At 35.8% G+C, this 25,226-nt stretch overlaps 1 protein-coding gene across 1 annotated transcript; it reads left to right on the plus strand.

Moving 5' to 3' along the window:
• The first annotated feature begins 113 nt into the window (after positions 1–113).
• Positions 114–18,389, plus strand: LOC115451417 (NAD(P) transhydrogenase, mitochondrial-like). Its single transcript, XM_030179721.2, has 23 exons — positions 114–264; positions 1,873–2,048; positions 3,985–4,139; positions 4,214–4,354; positions 4,438–4,560; positions 4,811–4,998; positions 7,499–7,654; positions 9,114–9,318; positions 9,505–9,708; positions 9,785–9,865; positions 9,948–10,093; positions 10,193–10,281; positions 10,493–10,577; positions 11,703–11,816; positions 12,394–12,560; positions 12,670–12,807; positions 13,064–13,281; positions 13,474–13,625; positions 14,512–14,665; positions 16,036–16,140; positions 16,434–16,553; positions 16,771–16,862; positions 17,049–18,389. The coding sequence occupies exons 2-23, from the start codon at positions 1,888–1,890 to the stop codon at positions 17,193–17,195; spliced, it is 3,141 nt and encodes a 1,046-aa protein (XP_030035581.1). The 5' UTR covers positions 114–264; positions 1,873–1,887; the 3' UTR covers positions 17,196–18,389.
• Positions 18,390–25,226: the final 6,837 nt, after the last annotated feature.

The raw sequence follows: 25,226 nt of genomic DNA on the forward strand, positions 1-25,226 counted from the left end.
ATATTATTGCAATGCAATATTCATAAATTCCGTAATTATAAATTAAGTGCTGCATTTCCTCAGCGAGCAAAAATTTTTTTAGTATTAAATTGAAAAAGTTTGTTGATCACCCAGTATACCGGCGGGATTCATTTTTTTTTTGTTGCTTGCTTTGTTCCTTTGGTGGCTTCAAAACCGTTGCGCTGTGCATGTGTTGAAAGTGTGTACTTGCCGGGCGCTCCGGTCGAGAACTGTTACGGAGCGACGTGTTTTTGGTAACATTAGGTAACTATAGTTTATATAAAATAATTAATAGATGAGTATTGTATATGAAAATAATAATTTTAACTTTCTAGAAGCATAGTATCATGTTCTCGCATGCGATTTCGTTTTAGATGACTTCCGAATATGGTTTTTTTATGGATTGCGGTTAAAGCCGATTGTTGTTTAATTACCATATGTATCAATAAATACATTTATTTTGAGAGATCATGTTGCGGCATTCTAATTTTAAATGTGCCATCATAATTAATTATGATTTTCTTGGATATGTAGGTCACATCACCATTTTGCTACTTGTTGATATTATAATATTATTTTGCCCAGTTAATAGCTATATAACTGTTACGAATAATAATAATCTTGTAAACATTATATCTATATTTAATTATGAGCTAAAATTATGCAGATATTAGGCAGCAGAATAATCAAATACCATTCCTTTAAACATATCTGTGTGTATTAAATTGTTAATTTTAAAAAGTCGTTATCAGTACATAAATGCCACGCGTAAGTTAACGCCCGCGTACACTGGCTGAGCCGCCTCTAGGCGATCGTTATACTATAAATAATTTGAACAATAATAAGTACTTTCTACAAGTTATACTTGATTGATTTTATATTTTGCAACAGTCTTATTGATAAAAGTTTATTTTAACATTTGTATCTAAAAGTACTTAACATTACCAGTTAATAAAAAAATGTCTTTGTTTTTAAATAAACTATTTTTAATACATAGTACAATTGGCAATATCTACATCCCTATGAAAGATGATAGGTCATTTACACAGTGATACATATTTAAAGACCTTCACTTTAAAGTCATTAATTAACTAAAGTGAATTTCTGTGAAACAAACCTTACTTTCTCTGTTCAGAGTTACTGTCAACTGTTATTAAACTTATCTTTGCCCTATATTATAGTAATTGTCTAAATATAACAAGTACAATACTCCAGATACCCTTTATCTCCCTAATCTCAAGTGAATGTGTGGTATTATTTGGTGTTAAATATCATTAAAGAAATCAAGATTACACATAATATACTAAAATATTATTTTACTAGTATAAAATAACATGTATAAATGCTTTACACAAATTATCTTTTATTTTTATCTTTGATACTTACCTAATAATCTAAATCTTTATGATCTAGCATATATTTTTCTTCATAAGTAACTTCATTATTAATGTACATATATAATTTTATTGTCTTTTTTAGCAAATATAGATTATATTGTAATATAATGAAATAATAGTTGTCATTATTATTTGGCAATTAAGTTATTGGTGAAAAATTTGCTTGTACTATCTTGAGCTCTGTGTTTGGGTCCCATGGACCCCTTGTACCTCTGGGTAAAGATGACCCTGACACAAAAATCACACATGTAGTAAACAGTAGATAGATTTTTCAATACTTTGCTCTGTCAGTTGTCTTTAGCAGTACAAGTGAGTTATAGTTGCCACCGCCTGGTGTTTGTCACCCCCGTACCCCTAGTCGCTAGTTTTTAAACTGCAATTTAAAAACTCTGCTGCAAAAAAGATTTTGTAAAAAACACCAAACTACTTTTTAATGTCTCCTTTATATTGTAATTCTGTCTTAATTTGTTTACAGATAAAGTAGTACAAAATGTGTGGGTGTTTAAGAATATTGAAGGCATATAAGCCAGTGCCGCGGTCCTGGCACTGCAGGCTCTCTAGCAGCTCTGCAGCTGCCCCTCCTACCCCAGGAGTGCCTTACACCAAACTTAGTATTGGAGTGCCTAAAGAGATATGGCAAGATGAAAGAAGGTAATCTCGGAAAATAGTTTTCAGTTACTTTTGATATTCGTAAGTTTTTTGAAATTCTCAAATTTTATCCACAAGTCATTCTAAAGTTATGGCATGACCAAGGAAAATGGGGGTTCATTTTTATATAATATTTTATTGATAATGTCATCTATACTAATGTATAAAATTTAAACTTGGTTTGTCTCATAGGTGGTTTAAACTATTTTTTATCCCAGGATAATGTCCATCTCAGAAAAACAATTAAACATAAGAACAGCCGCAAGCAAAACCTAGTTTATGAAGTGTTCATACTCACCGGCAAAAAATAATGTACAATTTAGCACATCGCTATTTTAAAGTTTTAATTGACTAGCAGAATAATAACAGCAATGAGACAACCAACAGCTGTTTAATTACAAACTATGTAAACGGCAATAATAACTCATACACATATTTTAATTACTAGCTTTTGCCCGCGGCTCCGCCCGCGTTATAAAGTTTTTCGGGCTAAAGTTTTCCATTATAAAAATCACGCTATATATTTTCTCGGGAGCCTATGTTCTTCCCAGGGTCTCAAACGAGTTTCCATACCAAATTTCATCTAAATACGTTGGGTAGTTTTTGAGTTTAACACGTTCAGGCAGACAGATGCAGCGGGGGACTTTGTTTTATAATATGTTTTTGTAGAACTTTTTAAGAGGAACAATCCCGTCATACATCATTGTTGCATAACTTTAACCATTTACGCAGCACACGGCAACAGAAGCTCTCAAAACTAATAAATTTTCCCCGTTTTTGCAACATGTTTCATTACTGATCCGCTCCTATTGGTCATAGCGTGATGATATATAGCCTATAGCACTCCAGGAACAAAGGGCTATCCAACGCAAAAATAATTTTTCAGTTCGAACCGATAGTTCCTGAGATTAGCCATTACTACTCCGCTCCTATTGGTCAAAGCGTGATGATATATAGCCTATAGCGCTCCACAAACAAAGGGCTATCCAACACAAAAATATTTTTTCAGTTCAAACCGATAGTTCCTGAAATTAGCCATTACTGCTCCGCTCCTATTGGTCAAAGCGTGATGATATATAGCCTATAGCGCTCCACAAACAAAGGGCTATCCCACATAAATTTATTTTTTCAGTTCAAACCGGTAATTCCTGAGATTAGCCATTACTGCTTCGCTCCTATTGGTCATAGCGTGATGATATATGGCCTATAGCACTCCACAAATAAAGGACTTTAAAACACAAAAACAATTTTTCAGTTCGAACCGGTAGTTCCTGAGATAAGCCATTACTGCTCCGCTCCTATTGGTTATAGCGTGATGATATATAGCCTATAGCACTCCACGAACAAAGGGCTATCCAACGCAAAAAGAATTTTTTTTTTTTTATAAAGAGCTATCCAACACAAAAATATTTTTTCAGTTCGAACCGGTAGTCTCTGAGATTAGTCATTACTGCTCCGCTCCTATTGGTCATAGCCTATAGCACTCCACGAACAAAGGGCTATCCAACTCAAAAAGAATTTTTCAGTTTGGACCGGTAGTTCCTGAGATTAGCCATTACTGCTCCGCTCCTATTGGGTATAGCGTGATGATATATAGCCTATAGCACTCCACGAACAAAGGGCTATCCAACGCAAAAGAATTTTTCAGTTTGGACCGGTAGTTCCTGAGATTAGCCATTACTGCTCCGCTCCTATTGGGTATAGCGTGATGATATATAGCCTATAGCACTCCACGAACAAAGGGCTATCCAACGCAAAAATAATTTTTCAATTTGGACTGGTAGTTCCTGAGATTAGCGCGTTCAAACAAACAAACAAACAAACTCTTCAGCTTTGTATAATAGTATAGATTACCTAGATGTGGCTTATATGGATGGTTTGTTATATTGTATTTTATTTAAGCTTTCTCCTGTCATTAAATATGTTGTATTGCTTTTAGAGTTGCTGTAGTACCTGCTGTTGTTAGCAAATTAGTAAAAAAAGGTTTCAGTGTCAATGTAGAAGAGAATGCTGGGTTCTTAGCAAATTTTAATAACCAACTTTATGAAGAGGCTGGGGCCAAAGTAACTAGCTTAAAGGATACATTCCAGTCTGGTAAGACTGAGTTTACACATTAGTTTTATGTTAATTTTAATAAATATCATTATGTTGTATTTCTTTCTTTGCAGATATTATTTTAAAAGTCCGTCCAATAGTAGACAATGAAGTGCCACATTTAAGGGATGAAGGAACACTTATATCATTTCTATATCCAGCTCAAAATCAAGATTTAATTAAAAAGATGGCTGATAGGAAAATGAATGCATTTGGTAAGAGATATTTCAATCGTTTTAAGTTAAAACTATTGTATGTTGTAATAACATCTTATTAATAGAAATTTTGTATTGTCTAGCTATGGATTGTATCCCTAGGATTAGTCGCGCCCAGGCTTTCGACGCACTCAGCTCGATGGCGAACGTAGCCGGGTACCGTGCAGTTATTGAGGCAGCAGCACACTTCCCCAGATTCTTCTCAGGTATCAATTTTCTTTCACCATTAATTACAATTTAGTCAGCTTTGTTGAAGTATTCTTCAAAATTCGTAGTTGCTAACAACATGTAATATTTCGCATTCATTGCGATGGGGTGGCAGTTAGTACATATTATTCTCTCTGTACTCCTGCGTGCTTGCATGTAGAAGAAACATGAGGCGTGACTAATTGACGACAAAAAGTTGAATCATCAGCCTAATTTTTGTGTAATACATAGCGTGTGTTTGTCCGTCAGGTCAGATGACGGCGGCGGGTCGCGTGCCGCCGTGCCGCGTGCTGGTGGTGGGCGGCGGCGTGGCGGGGCTGGCGGCGGCTGCGCAGGCGCGCTGCATGGGCGCCGCCGTGCGCGCCTTCGACACGCGCCCCGCCGTGCGCGAGCAGATCGAGAGCCTCGGCGCCACCTTCGTCACCATGGACATGAAGGTCACACCACTCGCTTACTCTAATGTAACACCGCGTGAATCTGACGTACCAATTACGACTATAAGAACAACAGTAAAACCTATTCATTTATTAGAAACTTAGTTTTAAAAATTATTAAACAGAAAATTCTGTGTTTGAATTCCATAAGTGGCTACATCAAAATATGACGCTTATTTTTGTTTATGATATGGATTTATTTTTTGGCCCTTTTGGTGCCTAGGGGGCGATAAATTTTGGGTCTGACCGGGCAGCAAGTCACCACGCTACGACACAGTAGTTTAATATGCCGTACCCTAAGAAATTAAACGTTTAAATTCATCCTTACGCACACACACAAGAATGACATTGATGTGTCATGTGAAAGAGTTGACATATCGCTAAACCATTACAAAACAAAAAGACAGCTAGTATATAATATTATGATATACACGCGTAGTATGTGCAAACGTCCCAATTGGGATGATTTGAAATCTCCAGATTGTACATTCTTATGGCATATCTACATTTTTATTGAAATCTATAATATCATTGATCGAAAACTAATTTACTTCTTACATCAGCTATCATTAGTCCATCACAAATAGCAGGTCAGATAAAATGAAATTAAGACACGATAATAATTAATAATTATCTTCCTGTAGGAAATATACTTTGGTTATGATGTTAAAGTACTTGGACTTGATATCAATCTAAAGATATACATAACAGAGTCCATTAATCACGTAGATACATTTATTAGTGTAATTAGCGATGCATTCTCATGCGTCGTGATGCCCTTAATATCAGCCGCTAATACTCTACATCCACATATTCAGATGATTCTATTTATCACTACATCTATTTGCAAAGTATACTACGCATGACCCGCGAGTTGTGTGTGAATTAAAGCAAATGATCACGAACGTGAGATGTGGTCACCCTGCGGTTGCGGTCAATGTCTGAAATATGTCTTATGGCAGCATATCTCATTTCACGAAAAAGAAATTATCAAGATCGTTTACACTAATGTTTCAGATATTTAAATATTAATATTATTATACATGCACAACTAAAAAGAATTCCATTGCGCAGCAAACGAACATAAAGTAAATATAGTTTTTGGATTAATATTACTGTGTTTATTGAAGTGATGATAAAATATTAAAATTAAGTCAATAATTAAATCCGTCTCATGTAATATTACCGTTTCGCAAGCTGCGTCTCGACTTTAATTTGGTGACATAAGCTTGTTATTTTGTTTGAAAGATTTTAATGTAATTATGAACAAAAAATGTATACATGTGGATCCATTTGTATTGAATCAGTTGTACTAAATCACCTATATGTAGAATATAATACACAAACATAAGCTTATGGATTTAATTGTTTTCAGAGGTGGGTGTACCCTAATCCTAGTGGTTGGGGTGCAGCGTCCACCCTGCCGTTGGCCGCTGTCGCCAGTGGTAATATCTATAAAAACGAATTTGTAGTTAGATACAATCACCCTACTCACAATTATATCATATTTACTGTTTTAGTTTGCTAAAGACGAGCGTACAAATCAATAGTATTCAATTGACTTAAAATCGTTAAATTTAAATTTTTCATCAGCGCTGATTAAACCTGTCCGTGGATGGAGCGGAATTCTAAATTGGCTTCTCCAGTTAAACTTTAATGTTATGATCATAAATTCCTATTTGAAAGTGTAATTATTGCTCATTTCGTGTATTCTATTTAAATCTATTTTTCATGAGTATTCTGAATATGAAATGCGAGATAAAGGATATTTCTTGCAATTTCGTGTATATCGGTACCGGTTGCTCCGTTCGTTGTGGTTGGCGCCGTACGTCTGCTTTGTAAAAGTGTATATTGACTTCTATTGGTTACCGCTCGGTATTCACCTATATGTGGTTACGCGCTACTTTGTTTTGTTTGTGTGCTAAGATCATTATGTAACGAGTTATGTTTATTTAGCTAGTTACATATTTAGCACTTGCGTGGTTTTTAATTTTGCTGTACAAATATTTTCCTCTACGTCATATCAATGTCTTACAGGACTACTTTTTAATAATGTTTTTTATTTATTAATTTAATGCCACTGCAAACTTTTCTGTTATCTTTACCACACCTCAAGGTCTTAGAAAACATACTAAACTTTGGACTTTAGCTACAGCATGAATTTTTATGTAACCTTTACGTAATAGTTCACGACAGAAATTAGCCATCTCAAATTAAATAAAATATTATTTGGAGTTGATACACAGTGGGTAACCTTGAGATTATACATGTGTGAATAGTCTTGATACTAAATCAAGTTCATGATTGTGTTGCATATGTTACGCGATATAGGTGAATGTGTAATATTTCTATAAGTTAAAAATATATGCATTCATATTGATGTATTATGTAGGATCCGAAAATGAAATTTAAAAATAAATAAATTATTATATTAAACCCAAGAATAAGTTCTATTATTGAAAACCAATGTTTATTTCACAAAAAAAAATGCTGTGTCCTACAGGAAGAGGGAGCCGGGGAAGGTGGATACGCTAAGGAAATGAGTCAAGAGTTCCTGGACGCTGAGCGGGCGCTCCTGGGCAAGGAAGCGAGGACCTCTGACGTGGTCATCAGCACCGCGCTCATCCCCGGCAAACCTGCCCCACTTCTTATCTTAGAGGTTGATATAAAGTATATTTACCAATCTTGCACCAGAAATGTAAACAAAATATATATATATATCCGAATGTCAATAACGTATATTATATTTGGTGTAATTCCATAGGTTTGCTTTAGTGGGGACTGCCGAATTAAAGAAATCATTAGAAAAGTGACTTTTCATGTGTTTATATATCCAGATATATAAACACATGAAAAGTCACTTTTGACTTGGTGTACCAGTACAAGACTGAGAGGTTTTAATGATTGTATAGGTATAACTCATATTACTAATGTCTTATAATAATATTGTCATAAAGGCCAGGTAGGTAGCGGTACATCAAAATGACTGGTGTCAAGTAAAAATTTTAGCTGTTAATTAGTATGATATGTTTATCTAACTAATACGTCTTAATCACAGATTATTTAAATTTCATCAAAACAGTAATTTGTAAATACAATGTAAACCACATTTATATTTTCAATTTGATTAAAACAACTAGTAAACATGCACTCTATTTTGAAGTAAATTTATATTGTTTATTATTTGGCGAACGGACGTTTGCGATGGTAGCTGTGATTTATATTTCTGCAGCAACAAAAAAGATGGCTTGCATCAATATACAACTGCGGGTTATTTATATTTGATGAACTCGTTTTCCTTCAGAAACTTCGCATAGTTGTGATCTGCTTTTTATCTTTGACCACAGATATGAATTGTATTAATATAGCTTATATTTTTTGTAATTTACTATTGCAGCGACAACTGATTGGGTTTATCGCGTTATGTGTCCATTGACCTTTAATTTTCGTTTCTGGCGATATCGGTCTCGTGGCCTGTTTATCGTTTTTATAGTCTGATGACCAAAATATTACGTCCATCGCCATTCATTTGACAACGCCTTTCAACTGTCTGAAGAAAAATATTATTTTTGCGTATATTATTGTAGGTTAAAACGAATGTAGTAAATAAACAGTTAACAATCTTAACATTAAACATTGTTTATTGACATTGTTTATTAACCATGCGCGAAACTTTCAAATAGATATATTAGAAACGGTTTGTTTAGTAATGTTTCAAGCGAATTCTCGGGAAGTCTAAACCGCAAACCAGGCTTGCGTTACGTAAGCTACAAAATAGTTTCCGTGATAAAGTTTTGTCGTACCGGCGCATATACAATATTTTGTACGAGTTCGATTATTACATATTTAACGCAAAACATCTACACTGCTCTACATAGATATATTTTCAATAAGAGTGTATGTAGCATGGGGCAATGTTCTAAATAGGTGGACATGGTATCTTTGAATTCTGGATTGTCTGGATTTTAATTTATGCAAACTGGCGATTTTTTTATTTATGTTGTAAATTATTTTAGGCTTGGATAATATAATCCATCAATAATGAGCTCAACAAAGTTTATTTTAATATAAAAGAAATTTCGTTGAAATGTTATGAATATATTTAATGTCTCTCCCAGGATGCTGTACGGGACATGGCCCCTGGTAGCGTTATTGTTGACCTCGCAGCGGAGATGGGCGGAAACGTTGAAACAACAAAGAAGGGCCAAATCACAAAAACACACGGCGTCACACACATCGGTCTCACGGACTTGCCGAGTCGCATGCCGGCACACGCCTCCACTCTCTACGCCAATAATATCTCCGGATTTCTATTCAGTTTGGGTGAGATAAATTAATTAAGACGGATATATTATTAGTCGTCATTCAAATTTTAAAATTACCAAATATCGCAAGATAGAAATGAAAATATTTCCTCGCCCGCTGCGAAAATTGCCCAACTCAGCTTCGAGGATTAAAAAGTTGTTAAAAACATTATGTGATTGAAAAACCTAACTCCATAACAAATAGGTACGGATGATCACTTCCACATTAACCTGGAGGACGAGGTGACGCGCGGCGCGGTGGTGCTGAAGGCGGGCGAGCTGCTGTGGCCGCCGCCGCCGCCGCCCAGCATGGCGCCTGCGCAGGCGGCCGCCAAGCCCACCGCCGTCAAGGCCGAACCACCCAATCCATTCAACGAGACGCTCAAAGATGCCTTCTTATATTCTACTGGTAAAACAGTATAACATGAAAGATCATTTTTAAGCACGTAAATAAGCGCACAAGCTAATATGTATACTTTTTTCAGGTTTAGCCTCTCTGATTGGTTTGGGAATAGCGTCACCCAACCCGGCATTCACAACAATGACTACCACCTTGGCTTTGGCAGGTGTGATAACTCATCAATCATTTCAACAAACCTTAGAATGTTCTAAATATGTGTTACAAATAGTAGCTTTTCTTTTGCAAAGGTGTTGTGGGATACCATACAGTGTGGGGCGTGGTGCCGGCGCTGCACTCTCCTCTCATGTCTGTGACTAACGCCGTGTCAGGTATCACTGCCGTCGGCGGATTGCTGCTTATGGGCGGCGGATACGTGCCCGAAACACCAGTGCAGGTATACCGAGGATTAATTTTTAACTATACATCATATCTATCGTAGTTGCATCGGTAAAAGGCTTAGGCTTACCTACATTGTCACTTATTTTATTTTCAGTGGTTAGCAAGCACAGCGGCTTTAATCTCATTTGTTAACGTGTTTGGTGGATTTATGGTGACGCAACGGATGCTTGACATGTTCAAGAGGTAAGCTTTTAAGTTTTAGATATTATAGCGTTTACTTATAATGTTATTGAAATATAGACATACCCTTTAACCTATGTTTCTAATAAATACTCGGCAAGGTACTCACAAGTCCGTGAAAGTGGCGCGGATTTCCCCCATCAGTTAATCCAAATATCTAGTTGTTTGACCACCCCAACTATACAAAATGATAAAGATTATCGTTTTCGTGTAGGCCCGGTGACCCACCAGAATACGGCTATTTGTACGCGATTCCGGCTGCTGCCCTCATGGGCGGGTATATTACCACAGCAATGCAGGTGCGTACATTACACCACTCAGTGTTGCAGAAAGAGTATTGTAATAACTAATCTCTTCAATTTGAGAACCATTTGTCAACCCGACATACATTGACGTTAATTATAACATACGTGAAATTGATATTTTATTAGCATTTTTAATACCGTACTGCGTTTGCAGGGAATAGGTTACTTTCATGTTTAAAATATAATTGGTGGCATTTCATAAATAATTTGTGGTTTAGTATTCGTTATTTTAAACAGTAAATTGTAAATCGATTTCTCAGAATGTAGAATCATTATTATTACTTCTTTTCTGTAACACCCTGTCTAACCTTTTATATATATGGGGTTGGTATTAATGATCCATATAGGGATTGCAATCCGGTACAAACTTAAATCCGGCCGGATTCAGCCGGAATCACGAGAATTCCGCCGGATCCGGATTAGTATTTTGGGTGTGCAACATAGCGCATATTTCTAACTTCATGGCATAATATAAGGAATAATCTACGGGGAAAAATAGAAACGATTTTGTGTGAAAATCAACTCTTATTTATTTATAATTATTATCAGTCAGTTATTATATAATAATCAGTCTCAAAGATTACAAACAACAGTGAATTATTTATAGTTTAAATTAAGTTAAACCCGTCCATAAAAACTAAATTAAATCAACATCATATTCTTCTATAATCCAAATTAAAATTTCCAAAATCAACAGCTTATGGATACTATACCCATGCATTCATTACAGCACAGATCACTTTTCTTGTTGGAAATACGCTCTTAGAAAACAAATTGTATTAATAGTATCATCCTTTAGCCTACTTCTCAAGGAACTGCAAATATAACCAGCGGCCGAAAAAGCCCTTTCAGCTTCAACACTGGTTGGTTTCACTAAAGTCAAAAAGTCATATATTAGAGACAAGTATTTCCCTCTATCTCCTTCAGTTTCATAAGCGCTCATTTCTTTCTTAAGTTTTTTAGTACTTTCGCACGGTTTTAATAAGAGAAATTACGTTTTTCTTAATATATCGGATCCGGCCACCGGATCCGGTGATATTGTTGGATCCGGTAAGCAACGAAAACGTACCGGATCCGCCGGACCGGATTCATATATATAACAATTCCTCACTTTGACAGGGTTACCCTGAGGTACATCAAATGGCGTATCTAGCCGCCTCATTGTGTTGTGTCGGCGCGCTTGCAGGACTTAGCTCGCAGGCGACAGCCCGCAAAGGAAATTACCTAGGCATGGTAATCACTTGATTATTTACTAATAACATTATTATTCAGTTAACTGATTTATGCAACCGATGATTAGAAAAGGCATACATAAACTTCAATTACAGTGGTGTAGTTTAAGACTCGGCCCAAGACCCGCTCTATGTAATCTTGATGGCAATAGTTTCAATCTACTGACCATTGTAAAAACATAGAGATAGCAATGAACAAAGAAACAAAATTACCCCATAATGTTTAACAGAGTAATTAACTGTGAGTAAAAATCGTTATAAGTGGTAATTTTTAATGTTTTCTTTTGTAGATTTCATAAATTTTCATTAGAGTTTTAATATCTAGTTCATTATAAAAGATTGTTATGGAGTAGTTTTGTCTCGTTCGCCAATATATGAATTACTACATTTCTTATAAAGTCTTAAGTAATGTAACATATAATATATTGTATAGAATAACTCCAACGTGGCAACTTGGGTTAAACTAATCACAAGACACATTGATGACACTTTAGTAATATGAGGTTGCAAGGTTTAGTATGAGTGAAATGGTTTTGTTCGTTGTGTACGTGTGTATATCGGTTGTGTTGCGACAACAGATCGGCGTGGCGGGCGGCATCGCGGCGACGCTGGGCGCGCTGACGCCGAGCGCGGAGGTGCTCGCGCAGATGCTGGGCGTGGCCGGCGTCGGCGGCCTCATCGGCGGAACCATCGCCAAGAAAATCGAGATCACTGATCTGCCTCAGTTGGTCGCCGGTTTTCACAGGTAATGGAAACGCGATTTTTAACGAAAAAATCTATCTAAATATACTTATAGCCTTAACTCAATTTGTAAATGGTTGTGTGTTTATTTTGTTGTAATTTTATTTTGATAGTTTGGTCGGAATGGCAGCCGTGCTGACGTGTCTCGCGACGTACATGCACGACTTCCCGGCGATGGCGATGGATCCCACGGCGGCCACGCTCAAAACATCTCTCTTCCTCGGTACATACATCGGTGGAATTACATTTACGTAAGATTATTTAGTGCAGCTAACTTATTGTCTTATACCTTTTGCATATTGATCTTGTTAATGTTTTACTCGAACACAATTAATAATTTTACACCACGGGACAGCTATAGCAGTGGAAACTCACTGCAGTATCACATCCATTACCAATCAATTACTACTCACTAGGACTAAGACGAGTATGTGGTTTCATTTAGTAACGCAATGTCAAAAGACCCTGTATATAGTGTCTCTTTGATAAGACCGTGGTATATTGCAGTGGATCCCTAGTGGCTTACGGCAAGCTGCAAGGCTCGCTATCATCGGCGCCACTGTTGTTGCCTGGCCGTCACGCCATCAATGCTGGCCTGTTGGCTGGCTCGCTAGGCTGCGGCGGAGCTCTCTTAGCGTTCCCTGAAGCCCCGGGCTTGCCCTTGCTGTCTGCTGCGGCCGTGCTTAGTGGCATCCAGGGTCTGACGCTCACTGCCGCTATTGGAGGTAAGCACACACATTCCGTGTTTTATTTTACTAAAGATAATGATTACTTCAACTGATTAACTTGTTAATTTCCCATAAAATGTGTTAATGTAATGCAATGATATATTCACTGCCCCAACATTGAAGCTTCTTTGTAGCTCGATGTGCAACATTTATTGCTCAAAACTGTACTACAGCTATAGTACTACACAGGAGCGGACATGCCGGTCGTTATAACTGTACTGAACAGCTACTCCGGCTGGGCGCTGTGTGCCGAAGGCTTCATGCTCAACAACTCTTTGATGACAATCGTCGGCGCTCTCATCGGCAGTTCTGGAGCTATCCTTTCCTACATTATGTGCAAGGTACGGTGACAATATGGGACCGGCCTATGCTTGATTTTGTACATTATTCTATATGTAATGGTTAATAATACGAAAAAGAAGCACTCCTGCGAAAACTGCATCACAATTGGTTAAAAAATGAGCGAGTAATTTATATTTAAAATATTGTAACGTGCAGAAGTGGGCGCGATGTGGGGATATCGCTTCATCTCTTTTTTTCGCACGCGTAGTAATTCCCGACGACGTCACATGTGGATATTTCGTCTCTTATCTGTTTCTAGTCAATTACCCCTTCCACCGAAATTCAAAGACTTATAACTTGTTGATTTTTTTACCGGATTTTAATAATTCCTACTGTGTTATAATTTATATTATGTAAATATTTGATAATAGTAAAGAACAAAAATGAGTCCGGTACCTTATTTTTTCAGAATTGTTTGCAACTTGCGAGATGCTAAAATGTACGATTACTGAGTTATTTGGGTAATAAGGTTGAAGTCACATATTTCGAACAATTCAAATATTAAGCTTTAATTTTTAACAATCAATTTTGTTGTGAAAGTTACCTTTTTAGTGTCAACAGGAAGTTAACTCTTGTCTTTATGTATATGACATAATAATATCGACACATCTATGCCCGCAAACGAATACTTTTCTAAATTTAAGGCTGTTTATGCCAGCTACTGACCGAAAATGCGGCTAAGTTAGTATAGCACAGCTCGCATAGTAGAAATACTTTTTCATAGATAGTTTTTTTTTACTGTGAGAGCTAATCTAAACTAACTTAGCTTAGTTCTTGACCTGCAAATGGCCTTATTTATTATAAGTCTACTTGTATGCCTAAAGTCATAGAAGAGATTTACGAATTATAATGCTATTTCTAGCAAGCATAACGTAATTTGTTTAGGCGATGAACCGATCGCTGCCCAACGTGATCTTGGGTGGGTACGGCGTGACGAGCGGCGGCACCGCGCGCCCCGCCGGCGCCACGCACACTGAACTCAACGTAGACTCCGTCGCCGATCTCATTTACCGCGCCTCCAACATCATTATTACACCAGGTAACATTATTTTCTAATTAATCGTATACTGCTCTAGTGATATTGTACGTCGGCAGCCGTAACAAATGATATTATCACTAGAGCAGTGCCACATCGTCATGTGTTAGTTTGTCCCCGCAATGTAGTTCGCGGTTGGATTAGCAGACGATGTAACAATATTTTTTACGATTTTCCGATACAAACGACAACAGCGGTGTGCGGCGTTGCTGTAAGATGCTGTTCGCACTACAGTATAGTCTCATATTCGCCTTATTAATCTCATGACCTATGCCACAGAACAATTTATCATCAGAAATTATATGCGCCCCAAGACCTGCGCATTACTATCGCATCCACTTATGTCAAGTGACCGAGTTTTGTATGGTTCACACTGCAGATAAGAGTATTATTGCAATATATTGCTACAGTGGCTTACGGCAAGCAAATAAAGAGAGCAAAGACAACGTAAAGAAATCATCTCAAAAAATGTTATATAAAAGTTGTTTATCACTACTAGCAACGAATATTCAGACATACTTATAGGACCGGCGCACAAATGGCGGAGCGCAGCTCAGAGATTTTTTTTTACTGTTAAACTATTATCTACACTGTCTTCATTTGATAATATTCAAAATCAATTAACACAACAATAATTTTCTGAAGAGCATCGAAGCTACTACATGCGGAAAGTAGCGCACAAGCATGCGTGCTATTCCGCGCATATGCCCTTTTGGTCGCCGGGTTCGCCGAAACGATGCTTGTGCGGTACAGGCCGGAGCCGCTATTTTGTTGTCAACACTCGTATTGACAGTACTTTCGTGTAATTAACAACACGTCCCAAATGAAATTTGGTGGAGAATAATAGATAGTTTGCGTATCTGGGAAGGACATAGAATACATTCTATCCCGGAAAAATATAGTAGACATTTATCCCGGAAAACTTTTCACGCGGGCGGAGCCGCGAGCAAAAGCTACTCAACAATAAAATAACAAACTATTGATTAGAATAGTCGAAATTAAAATTTCGGAAGGCAAAGTTACGATGAAGAAAGACTCATTTTTATGCATTCTTGGCAATAGGTACCTTCCTTCCTAGTTAACCATAGTTAGGCATAGCAGAGTTCAGTACATTTGAACAAACAAGCTAGAAACAAACGATATTAGTTACCACGCCATGCGTTGCTGTCTATGTTTGCCTATAATATTCGGATAATCGACCATTAGAAGCCTGGGGATTATTCAGTACTCAGTGTGTTGTCAAATATACTATTTGCTGCAAATCTAGTTTATAGTTGTCTTCTATACCCACTTTGGACATTCTTCCTCAGCTGTGTCACTTACTATGTTAGTAAGCTTTATGAAACAGATAATAAAGGTGGATTTTTTTACAGGTTATGGTCTATGCGTGGCGAAAGCGCAATATCCCATTGCTGAACTAGTCGAGTTATTAAAATCTGCCGGAAAGAAAGTGCGATTTGCCATACATCCTGTAGCCGGTAAGCTCCAACTATCAAAATATTTCCATATTAATTTTGTCTATGCCCTAATTCGCTTATCGGTGTGTATTTTTTGTACCGACGATCTTAATATTTTTACAGTACTTACGTCTTGCATCCCTTTCGAGTATCGTACAATGAATACTAACATACAAAGTAAATATCCAGCAAGCTATGAAATCGTAACTAAAATGTGACTCAGGAGTCGGGAGTCAATTTTACTCTCTCTAGTTCATTTTACTCTCCAGTAGCAGTAGGCAAAAAGATACCTAATATATTGATCTTATATTCAGGTCGTATGCCCGGCCAGCTTAATGTGTTGCTCGCCGAGGCCGGTGTTCCTTATGATGATGTGTATGAAATGGAGGAAATCAATGAGGAGTTCCCTGAAACAGATCTCGTACTTGTTATTGGTAAGGTTTTTTTTACTCATTACGTATTATAATCCTTCGTGTTCACAATATGTATCGCTTTTTATTTGAAATGAAATTATTTATTTGAACCTGTAAAATTTTATACATTATTTATTTATATATTTCATCTGTCGACCAAATACCTAAGACTAAATAAGCTAACTCTTCTTGGACCCGAGCATAACTAACTGATCGTGATATATTAATATATTTACAGGTGCTAACGACACGGTGAACAGTGCAGCTGAAGACGATCCCAATTCGCCCATTGCGGGAATGCCCGTACTCAAAGTATGGAAGTCAAATCAGGTAAATATACAATCTTAAAAAAAAATAATTGAATATTATTATTGAAAATTCTAAAAAAAATATATATATCTGTTTGATAAAAATAACTAATATTGTTATTTGTATTTAAATAGCAGCAGTATTGATAAGACAATGGAATTATTGCAAATTTCGTGTTGCCGTCACTCATCGACATAATGTTCTCAGGTGGTTGTTATGAAGAGGTCAATGGGCGTGGGTTACGCCGCTGTGGACAACCCTATCTTCTACAATCCAAATACAGCCATGTTACTCGGCGACGCCAAGAAGACTTGCGACGCCTTGCTTGAAAGAGTCAAGCATCTTGCAGCGTAATTAAACTAATTAATGTTGCGATAAACACCAAGACATCATGCAAGAAAGTATATTTTTATTATAGTTTAATTTTAAAATGCTGCACAAATTCTACTTAGTAAAATTAACAGCCAGCATTAAAATTATCAATCTACAAAACTTTCTTTATGACAGTTGGGTGTTTTTTGTGCATGCTTTAAAGATATTTTTGTAAGTCGTTTTTACTTAGGATTTTTAAACCACCCATAGTAAAAACTTTATGCCATTTCTCCATAAAATTTATTATATCGAAATTTTATTGAAATATTATTAGAAAAAGGGACTGATTTTTTTTAGTTATGCGTTTTCGATTGGATTTATAAAAGGCTTACATCTTTCCAGAAGATTGGCTTTTATTAAAATTAATTTTATACATAGAATGGAATGAGAAACAATCAGTTAAGTTTGTTGGGTATGTGTGTCAGGAAAATGCCAGTCATATGAAGGAAGCGTTATTGGCTTGGTATAAAATTATTACGTCATATTTGAATGTTTGGAAGAACTTGTATTACATAAATATGCAATTTGCTTCATTGTTCAAGTAGGTATTGTTATATTTTTGAAGGTGAAATTTAACATACTTTTTTCAAACTCATAGCTTTACAAAGTTTTCATGTTGTCGACCAACATACATAATATAATATTTTAGTAGATGAATTCAAGTGCCTTTATATTTTATGATGTTATAAATGTAGTCTATTCAATCTGAAATACTATTTTTAATGATTTAAATTTTATTACAATAAATGAATATCACAATTTTACTATGTTAATAACATTGAGATTTTTATATACCTCTGCATAGACTTTATTTATTTGCTGCAGATATTATTTTGTCTAACTGCAATTATTGCATTTTGATTTCGCTTAACCTCCCTGCACATTCCAGTGATACATGCTTTTGCAGGTAAAGTGTATGAACTATCGTAAAGATAATCTTGGTAAAAATATATCATTAAAATATCCCCAAACCAAACTTATTTATATGCGTGTTTGTAAAACCAGTGCACTTAATGAAAACAATGCAAGATTCTATTTTATATAAAAATCTTATCATTCCAAGTTCATTTACTCGCGCATTATTTACGTACTTAGTTCATGACGCTAGAAGTTAAGTTTAAGTGTGAAATGTAAGCTTTGTAATTTGTGACTGAATAAAATCTTTTTTAAATTTGACTTATCATTTTGAGAACAGCCATAGGGTAATTAATATACAGATAAGAACAGTGGAGGTCAATATTTGAATTTTATTGTTGACCTTGTTGACTTCGAATGAACTAGGTCGAAATAAACTAATGTTATGTTTATCGGCTTTCCCCACGCTCATGGCAACAATAATTATCAAGAGTCTTAAATAAGAACTATGAAGATATACTCATATCTATTTTGATTGTTACACAAATTAATATAAATGTTGCAAGTTTCGTGGTAATGAACCGAAACACATGTTTACACAGGGTGTCCCAGAAAGTAGTGTCAAGCAGAGGTCCAGAGATAGAGCATCCCTTGGGGTATCCGAATCACCCCCATATATGTTCTGCGATTTTTCATAGTTTTCGAGTTATGAATATTTTTCTGAATTTTTACGAATTTACGATTTCAACAATTAAATGTTGTTGTTTTTTTAAAAGTACAAGATTTATTCGAGATTTTTTTGTTGCAACTAAATTTTAATTAGTTTTACTTTTGTTACTAAAAACAGTCAGCTATGCTTAAAAAATTTAAGCATTAGCATTTAGAAAGTACCCTTTAAAGTGGAGCTCATCATGAAGCCGAAAGATAGGCACCAGAACTCCGTAATCAGACAATAAATCAGGAAAATTACTGTGCTACGATGTTTATAATGGACCACATAATTACACCATAGATCTGCAGTTTTTAATATTTAGCGTATTGAAAGTTTAAATTAAGTCATTAGAAATTACATATTGGAATTTATATTTTGAGTCAGAAGGTGTATGTAATGAGATGTCAAATTTAGGTGTATAACTAAAAAGTGAGAAATAAAAGACTTCTTTTTTCGGAAGTTGGGTATATAATTTTTTGGATAGTTTTTTTTTTAATAGGTATTGCTTCTCAGTGACATCGATCATCAATCGATCGATTGTACATCCATGTACAACAATTTACCAGTTTTATATCCATAGTTTTGCATAATATTTGCGACACACGACGAAGCAAAATAGTTGGTTCTGTACTTTTTTGACCAACAGCAGTCAGCTTTGACTGTAAGTATGGGAATACCGTCTTTTACATCGCCACAGGCAACATCTTTATCAGTTTCTTCCCTAGCGGCTTCTTGCATCCTGTCCTCTGCAGCTAATTTCAATCATTTAGCTAACTCGTCGTAACATTTCATGTAAACATTTTGCGTTAATATTGGTAAATCTATGGAAGCTAACTGTTCGTTTAAATTTGATCTACCAACTTCAGTCATCATAGCTCCATTCACAGTTCCACGATATACTTCCATACTATCAGTATATCTCTTAGCGCTTAAATAGCTTAAATTCCATATTGCACATATTACACTTCATTAAAAATGTTGACTGCAAGCAAACATTCTCTTTCAATAGTTGTAAATGTTCGATACTACAACCTGTTGCTCTGTTGTGGTTATTGAGTGTTTTAATTTGATCCAAAAAATATTGAAAATCTATAATTTTGCGGCTTTTAATAACCTTATTTATTTTGAGTGTAATATCAGGCACGATTACCTAAAAATTAAAAAAAATATAGAATATACTATTATTGTTATCGAAGTTTACGCAAACACTACATACTTAAGTAAAACTGCATATGGATCTAGACGCGTTTAATTTATACAAGTATAATGACGCCGAAACCTGCACAGGGTTAGACGTCAGGATAAAATTATATGTAAAATTGATGTGAGCGTGTAAACCTAAACTAGCCCAAATAGTTAAGAAGATAGGTATACTAACTACTACTAGTAGTTTTATTCACTAGCTACATAAATTACCAAATCCCTTATTTCTAAGGTTCAAAGAGGAGAAAGATATAGGATTCCGTCTCTCGTCACTTGAATTTTCTTAACAGTGCGCATCAGTGAACACAAAAGCCTTGTTATTTGAAAGTAAGCGTACCTATGCATTATGCAAAAAAATCAGCCAAGTGCGAGTGGGACTCGCGCAATGGGTATTTGGCGAGTTGTAAACGTTTTGACAACGGGACAGCAAAGTGATTCTATAAGGCTAAGAACTCACGAAGCGGTTTTTACTCGCGCCCGCCGTAGTTGAGAAACGGCTGTTTTATTTCCAAACTCATGACGACCGGAGATCTGTGCGATTTGTAACCACCGCGGTTCCGATTATGTCCTGCAAACTTGGCGAGCGATTATCGCAAGACGGGCGGTTACAAGATGGACAGTTAACGGTCAGTTGAGTTCCAGAACGCCATGGACACATATCAGAAACGATCACGATGGAGGAAAATGGCGTCAGATTTCTTGTCCCCCGGCCGCCATCTTGGAAAAAGGGGTGAAAACACTTTTTTCGCGATATCTCGGAAACTATACGTCTTACAAAAAATTTGTAAAGCCATAATTTGTAGCAAATTGTTTTGCCTGCAAATATGTTTTTTTTTCTCCTTTATCCCCAAATAGTAACTCATACCTTTTCTACCTGCATAACTTTCGATAAGTTAAATTTGGTAAGTTCTATGGCAAAGAAAAGAGTTAGGAATAAATAAGTAAAGTTGTACGAATTTAACAAAAAAATTGTAATAATATATTTACAATAAAAAAAATCAAAAATAAGTTAAACATTTTGTTTCGACCGGATTCTCATGAGCATTGACGAACCCGGTAAACTTTGGAGCGCTGCAACAGCGTTTTAAATGAATGAACTAAAAAAAAATTATAGGGAACAATTTTCCTTAAAAGATCATTTACAAGTTAGTTTGAGGTAATTTTTTTGTAAAATGTAAAAAAAAAGTTATAGAGCAAAAAAGAAAACTTATAAACATTTTCTCACATTTTTGCTTATAACTTCTTTAATTTTTAATTAAGGGCAAAAAGTTATATAAACATATTTGTAGGCAAAACAATTTGCTACAAATTATGACTACAAAATTTATGTAAGACGCATAGTTTCCGAGATATCGCGAAAAAAGTGTTTTCACCCCTTTTTCCATGATGGCGGCCAGGGGACAAGGGGGGCGACCTCACAAACTTTAGATTAAGCTTCTATTGACCCCCCACACATGTTCTAAAAATAAAATTGGGTCCTCTAAAAAATACAAAGCTCATGTAACATTCCAATGGGCTAATTGTTTTTAGCTTAAGGTTCCATTTTTTTCCTTCGAGTAACTATGCTCAAGTGTTTAACGACTAAAAAGCAACAACCATAACTACAGACGCATGTTATAACATTAGTACATCAATCTTTTAGTTTTTGCTTTAGCCGAAGTTTCAGCGTTGTTACGTTTCCTTTTCTTGCCTAGAAATAGCTTTACTTCCCATTGTGTCTGAAACATAATAATATAATAATATTTTATAGTAACTACTAAAATTATTGTCAATCATTAAAGAAAAAAATATGTTACTTACTAAAGTACTAAGATGTGGCAATCACTGTATACACGTGACTATTTTTTCTACGCACAGCAAAGTCCAACTGGTGTCTCGCCGGAGCGACAAGCCATACGTCCTCTCTCTAGAAAGCCTCAAGGCGGACTAATTTGAAACGATTTGCGCGTTGCGTTTTATAGTGGTATTTAAAATATTTATAGAAAAATAACAGAACTAATTTTGTAGAATTTTTAAATTGTATGTTTTTAAGGAGATGTTCTTCTATTATAGTAATCCAATATTATATTCAATTAAGTAAGATATAGTGATAAAAAAATCATTTAAATGACCAACATTTCTGAAATTTTCGAATTCTTTGAATTTTTATTTCTCATGAATTAAACATAAAAAGATATTTTTCTCTACTAACTTTTTTCTTCAGGATCTTTTTAGTTAGATAAAAATAACATATTGTTATGTTCCTTAGTGGTTTAAGATATTTTGAGCTTCGAAATAGACGTTCGAAGCGCAAATTTGAAAACCTCTGTTCAGTAATCATTAAACAATTTACAAATCTATACTATTATATAAAGCTGAAGAGTTTGTTTGTTTGTTTGTTTGTTTGTTTGTTTGTTTGTTTGTTTGTTTGTTTGTTTGTTTGTTTGTTTGAACGCGCTAATCTCAGGAACTACCGTTCCAAACTGAAAAATTCTTTTTGCGTTGGATAGCCCTTTATTCGTGGAGTGCTATAGGCTATATATCATCACGCTATACCCAATAGGAGCGGGGCAGTAATGGCTAATCTCAGGAACTACCGGTCCAAACTGAAAAATTCTTTTTGCGTTGGATAGCCCTTTATTCGTGGAGTGCTATAGGCTATATATCATCACGCTATACCCAATAGGAGCAGAGCAGTAATGGCTAATCTCAGGAACTACCGGTTCAAACTGAAAAATTCTTTTTGCGTTGGATAGCTCTTTGTTCGTGGAGAGCTATAGGCTATATATCATCACGCTATATTCAATAGGAGCGGAGCAGTAATGGCTAATCTCAGGAACTACCGATTCGAACTGAAAAAATATTTTTGTGTTGAATAGTCCTTTGTGGAGTGCTCAAAGTTATATATCATCACGCTATGACCAATAGTAGCGGAGCAGTAATGGCTAATCTCAGGAACTACCGGTTTCAACTGAAAAATTCGTTTTGTGTTGGATAGCCCTTTATTTGTGGACCGCTATAAGCTATATATCATCACGCTATGACCAATAGGAGCGGAGCAGTAATGGCTAATCTCAGGAACTACCGGTTTGAACTGAAAAAATCTTTTTTGTGTTGGATAGCCCTTTGTTCCTGGAGTGCTATAGGCTATATATCATCATGCTATAACCAATAGGAGCGGAGCAGTAATGAAACATGTTGCAAAAACGGGGAAAATTATGAGTTTTGAGAGCTTCCGTTGCCTGCGCTGCGTAAACGGTTAAAGTTATGCAACAATGATGTATGACGGGATTGTTTCACTTAAAAAGTTCTAAATAATATAACAAAAGTCCCCCGCGGCATCTGTCTGCCTTAACGTGTTAAACTCAAAAACTACCTAACGTATTAAGATGAAATTTGGTATGGAGACAGTTTGAGACCCTGGGAAGAACATAGGCTCCCGGGAAACTACTATTTTTATAACGGAAAACTTTAGCCTGAAAAACTTTATAACGCGGGCGGAGCCGCGAGCAAAAGCTAGTACTCAATAAATCTAAAAATTTTCTCTACTAACTTTTTAGACAACAAAATTTTCTATAATAATTACTAATTCATATGTTTTTAAAATAATGTTTTGATGGATATTATCTCCTTCGAAAAGTGCTGTTTTTGAGACATACGGCGCGCGGATGCGTAAACGCTCTTATGTTAACTAACCGAAAATGACTGCAAGAAAGCTATGAGTTAAACATACTTTTATGTTTAAGTTCAATTAATTTTGCATGATTCGTTCTCGCGGTTTAAGGGTTGTAAACGTGGGTGCAACTCTTTTACCTTCAATTACAATGTCCCGAGGGTATATGAGACTGAATTATTGCTACCTCTCTCACTCTTGTTGACAAGAAGGGCAGAGCCCAACTTCGAATCGGGTAAAACGTCGGTTGCACGCTGCCCTTCTTGCCAAAAAGAATGAAAGCGATAGCAATAATTCGGTCTCTTATCCCCTCGGCCCATTGTAATTGCAGGTAAAAGAGTTGTACTTACTTTTACGACCCTTAAACCACGAGAACGAAACATGCAAAAACAATTGAACTTAAGCACAAGAATATCTCAAATGTTTAACTTATAGCTTTCTTGCAGTCATTTTCGGTTAATTTACAAACTAATTAACCTTAGGAGTGATGAAAGTAAAAAAAAATTGTAATCTAATGGCAAATTTTAAGAATTTTCCACCTTGTTTTTTAAGGCTGATTTTAGACAAAATAGCCCCCATGAAGGACTATGTTTTTTTTAATAAATATGGAAGTTGAGAGTCTGGAGAAGTTTTTAATCTACCTTAGAACTACGAAGTCCCCTGTTTAGTTTTAAGAAGAAAATTTAATTAATTTCAAAGAAAATTTAAGTCATAATTCATAGAACGTAAGTTTTTCATTTCACACCAAAATTTTCATAACTTTCATTAAAGTTACGAAGCTGATTAATTTTAATAAAAAAGTACAACTAATGAATATTTAGTTGCAACAAAAAAATCTTAAATAAGTCTTCTACTTTTAAAAAAAATAAACATTTAATCGTTCAAATCGGAAATTCTCAAAAATTCAGAAAAATATTCATAACTCGAAAACTATGGAAAATCGCGGAACATATATGGGGGTGATTCGGGTACCCCAAGAGGTGCTCTATCTCTGGACCTCCGCTTGACACTACTTTCTGTGACACCCTGTATATACTACCTGAGCATACTATGAGAAGAACAGTTAAAGTATCAGAACGAACATTGGCGTAACAACATCATGAAAGGTAAATGTTCGTGTATTTACAAGGTGTTTTGCATCCCCGCCATATTTACGGAGGTTGATATACTCCACTTATAGAAGGCGAATCAGTGAAAAAATAAGTACTTACCGAAAATTACACTTTTAAAAATAATTATTGATAAAAATAAAAACAACTCGTGTAATGGGCATCATTCCGACTCACCCCGTGTGGCATCAATGATTTTCGCGCTACACACACAAAGTGCTTTGACGCGCGCCGCGGCCCCGCGGCCCCGCGGCGTCTCCAAACAGCTGGTGCCGTCCATGTTTGTGTGAGCTGTTCCCATTGCCGTGGGGTCATATTCTGACATGTACACGTGGGGGTTAATTCTAAATAATTTAATCAAATATTCAGATGCCAGTTTGAGGTAGGACTTACATTGTATTATTAGATGATTATGTGTACCCATTACAATGGACTCTTCAAACACATGGCGGGGATGCAAAAAAACGCCTTGCATATTTATT

Source organism: Manduca sexta, chromosome 28 (genome assembly GCF_014839805.1).
Source record: "Manduca sexta isolate Smith_Timp_Sample1 chromosome 28, JHU_Msex_v1.0, whole genome shotgun sequence".
Classification (NCBI taxonomy): domain Eukaryota; kingdom Metazoa; phylum Arthropoda; class Insecta; order Lepidoptera; family Sphingidae; genus Manduca; species Manduca sexta.

Excerpts from the sequence above, each read along its gene's own strand:
- LOC115451417 (XM_030179721.2), top strand. The coding sequence starts at position 1,888 with ATGTGTGGGTGTTTAAGAATATTGAAGGCATATAAGCCAGTGCCGCGG. Across the intron at positions 9,866-9,947 it reads TACCACCTTGGCTTTGGCAG|GTGTTGTGGGATACCATACA; the intron begins GTGTGATAACTC and ends TCTTTTGCAAAG. Across the intron at positions 16,141-16,433 it reads TGCCATACATCCTGTAGCCG|GTCGTATGCCCGGCCAGCTT; the intron begins GTAAGCTCCAAC and ends TCTTATATTCAG.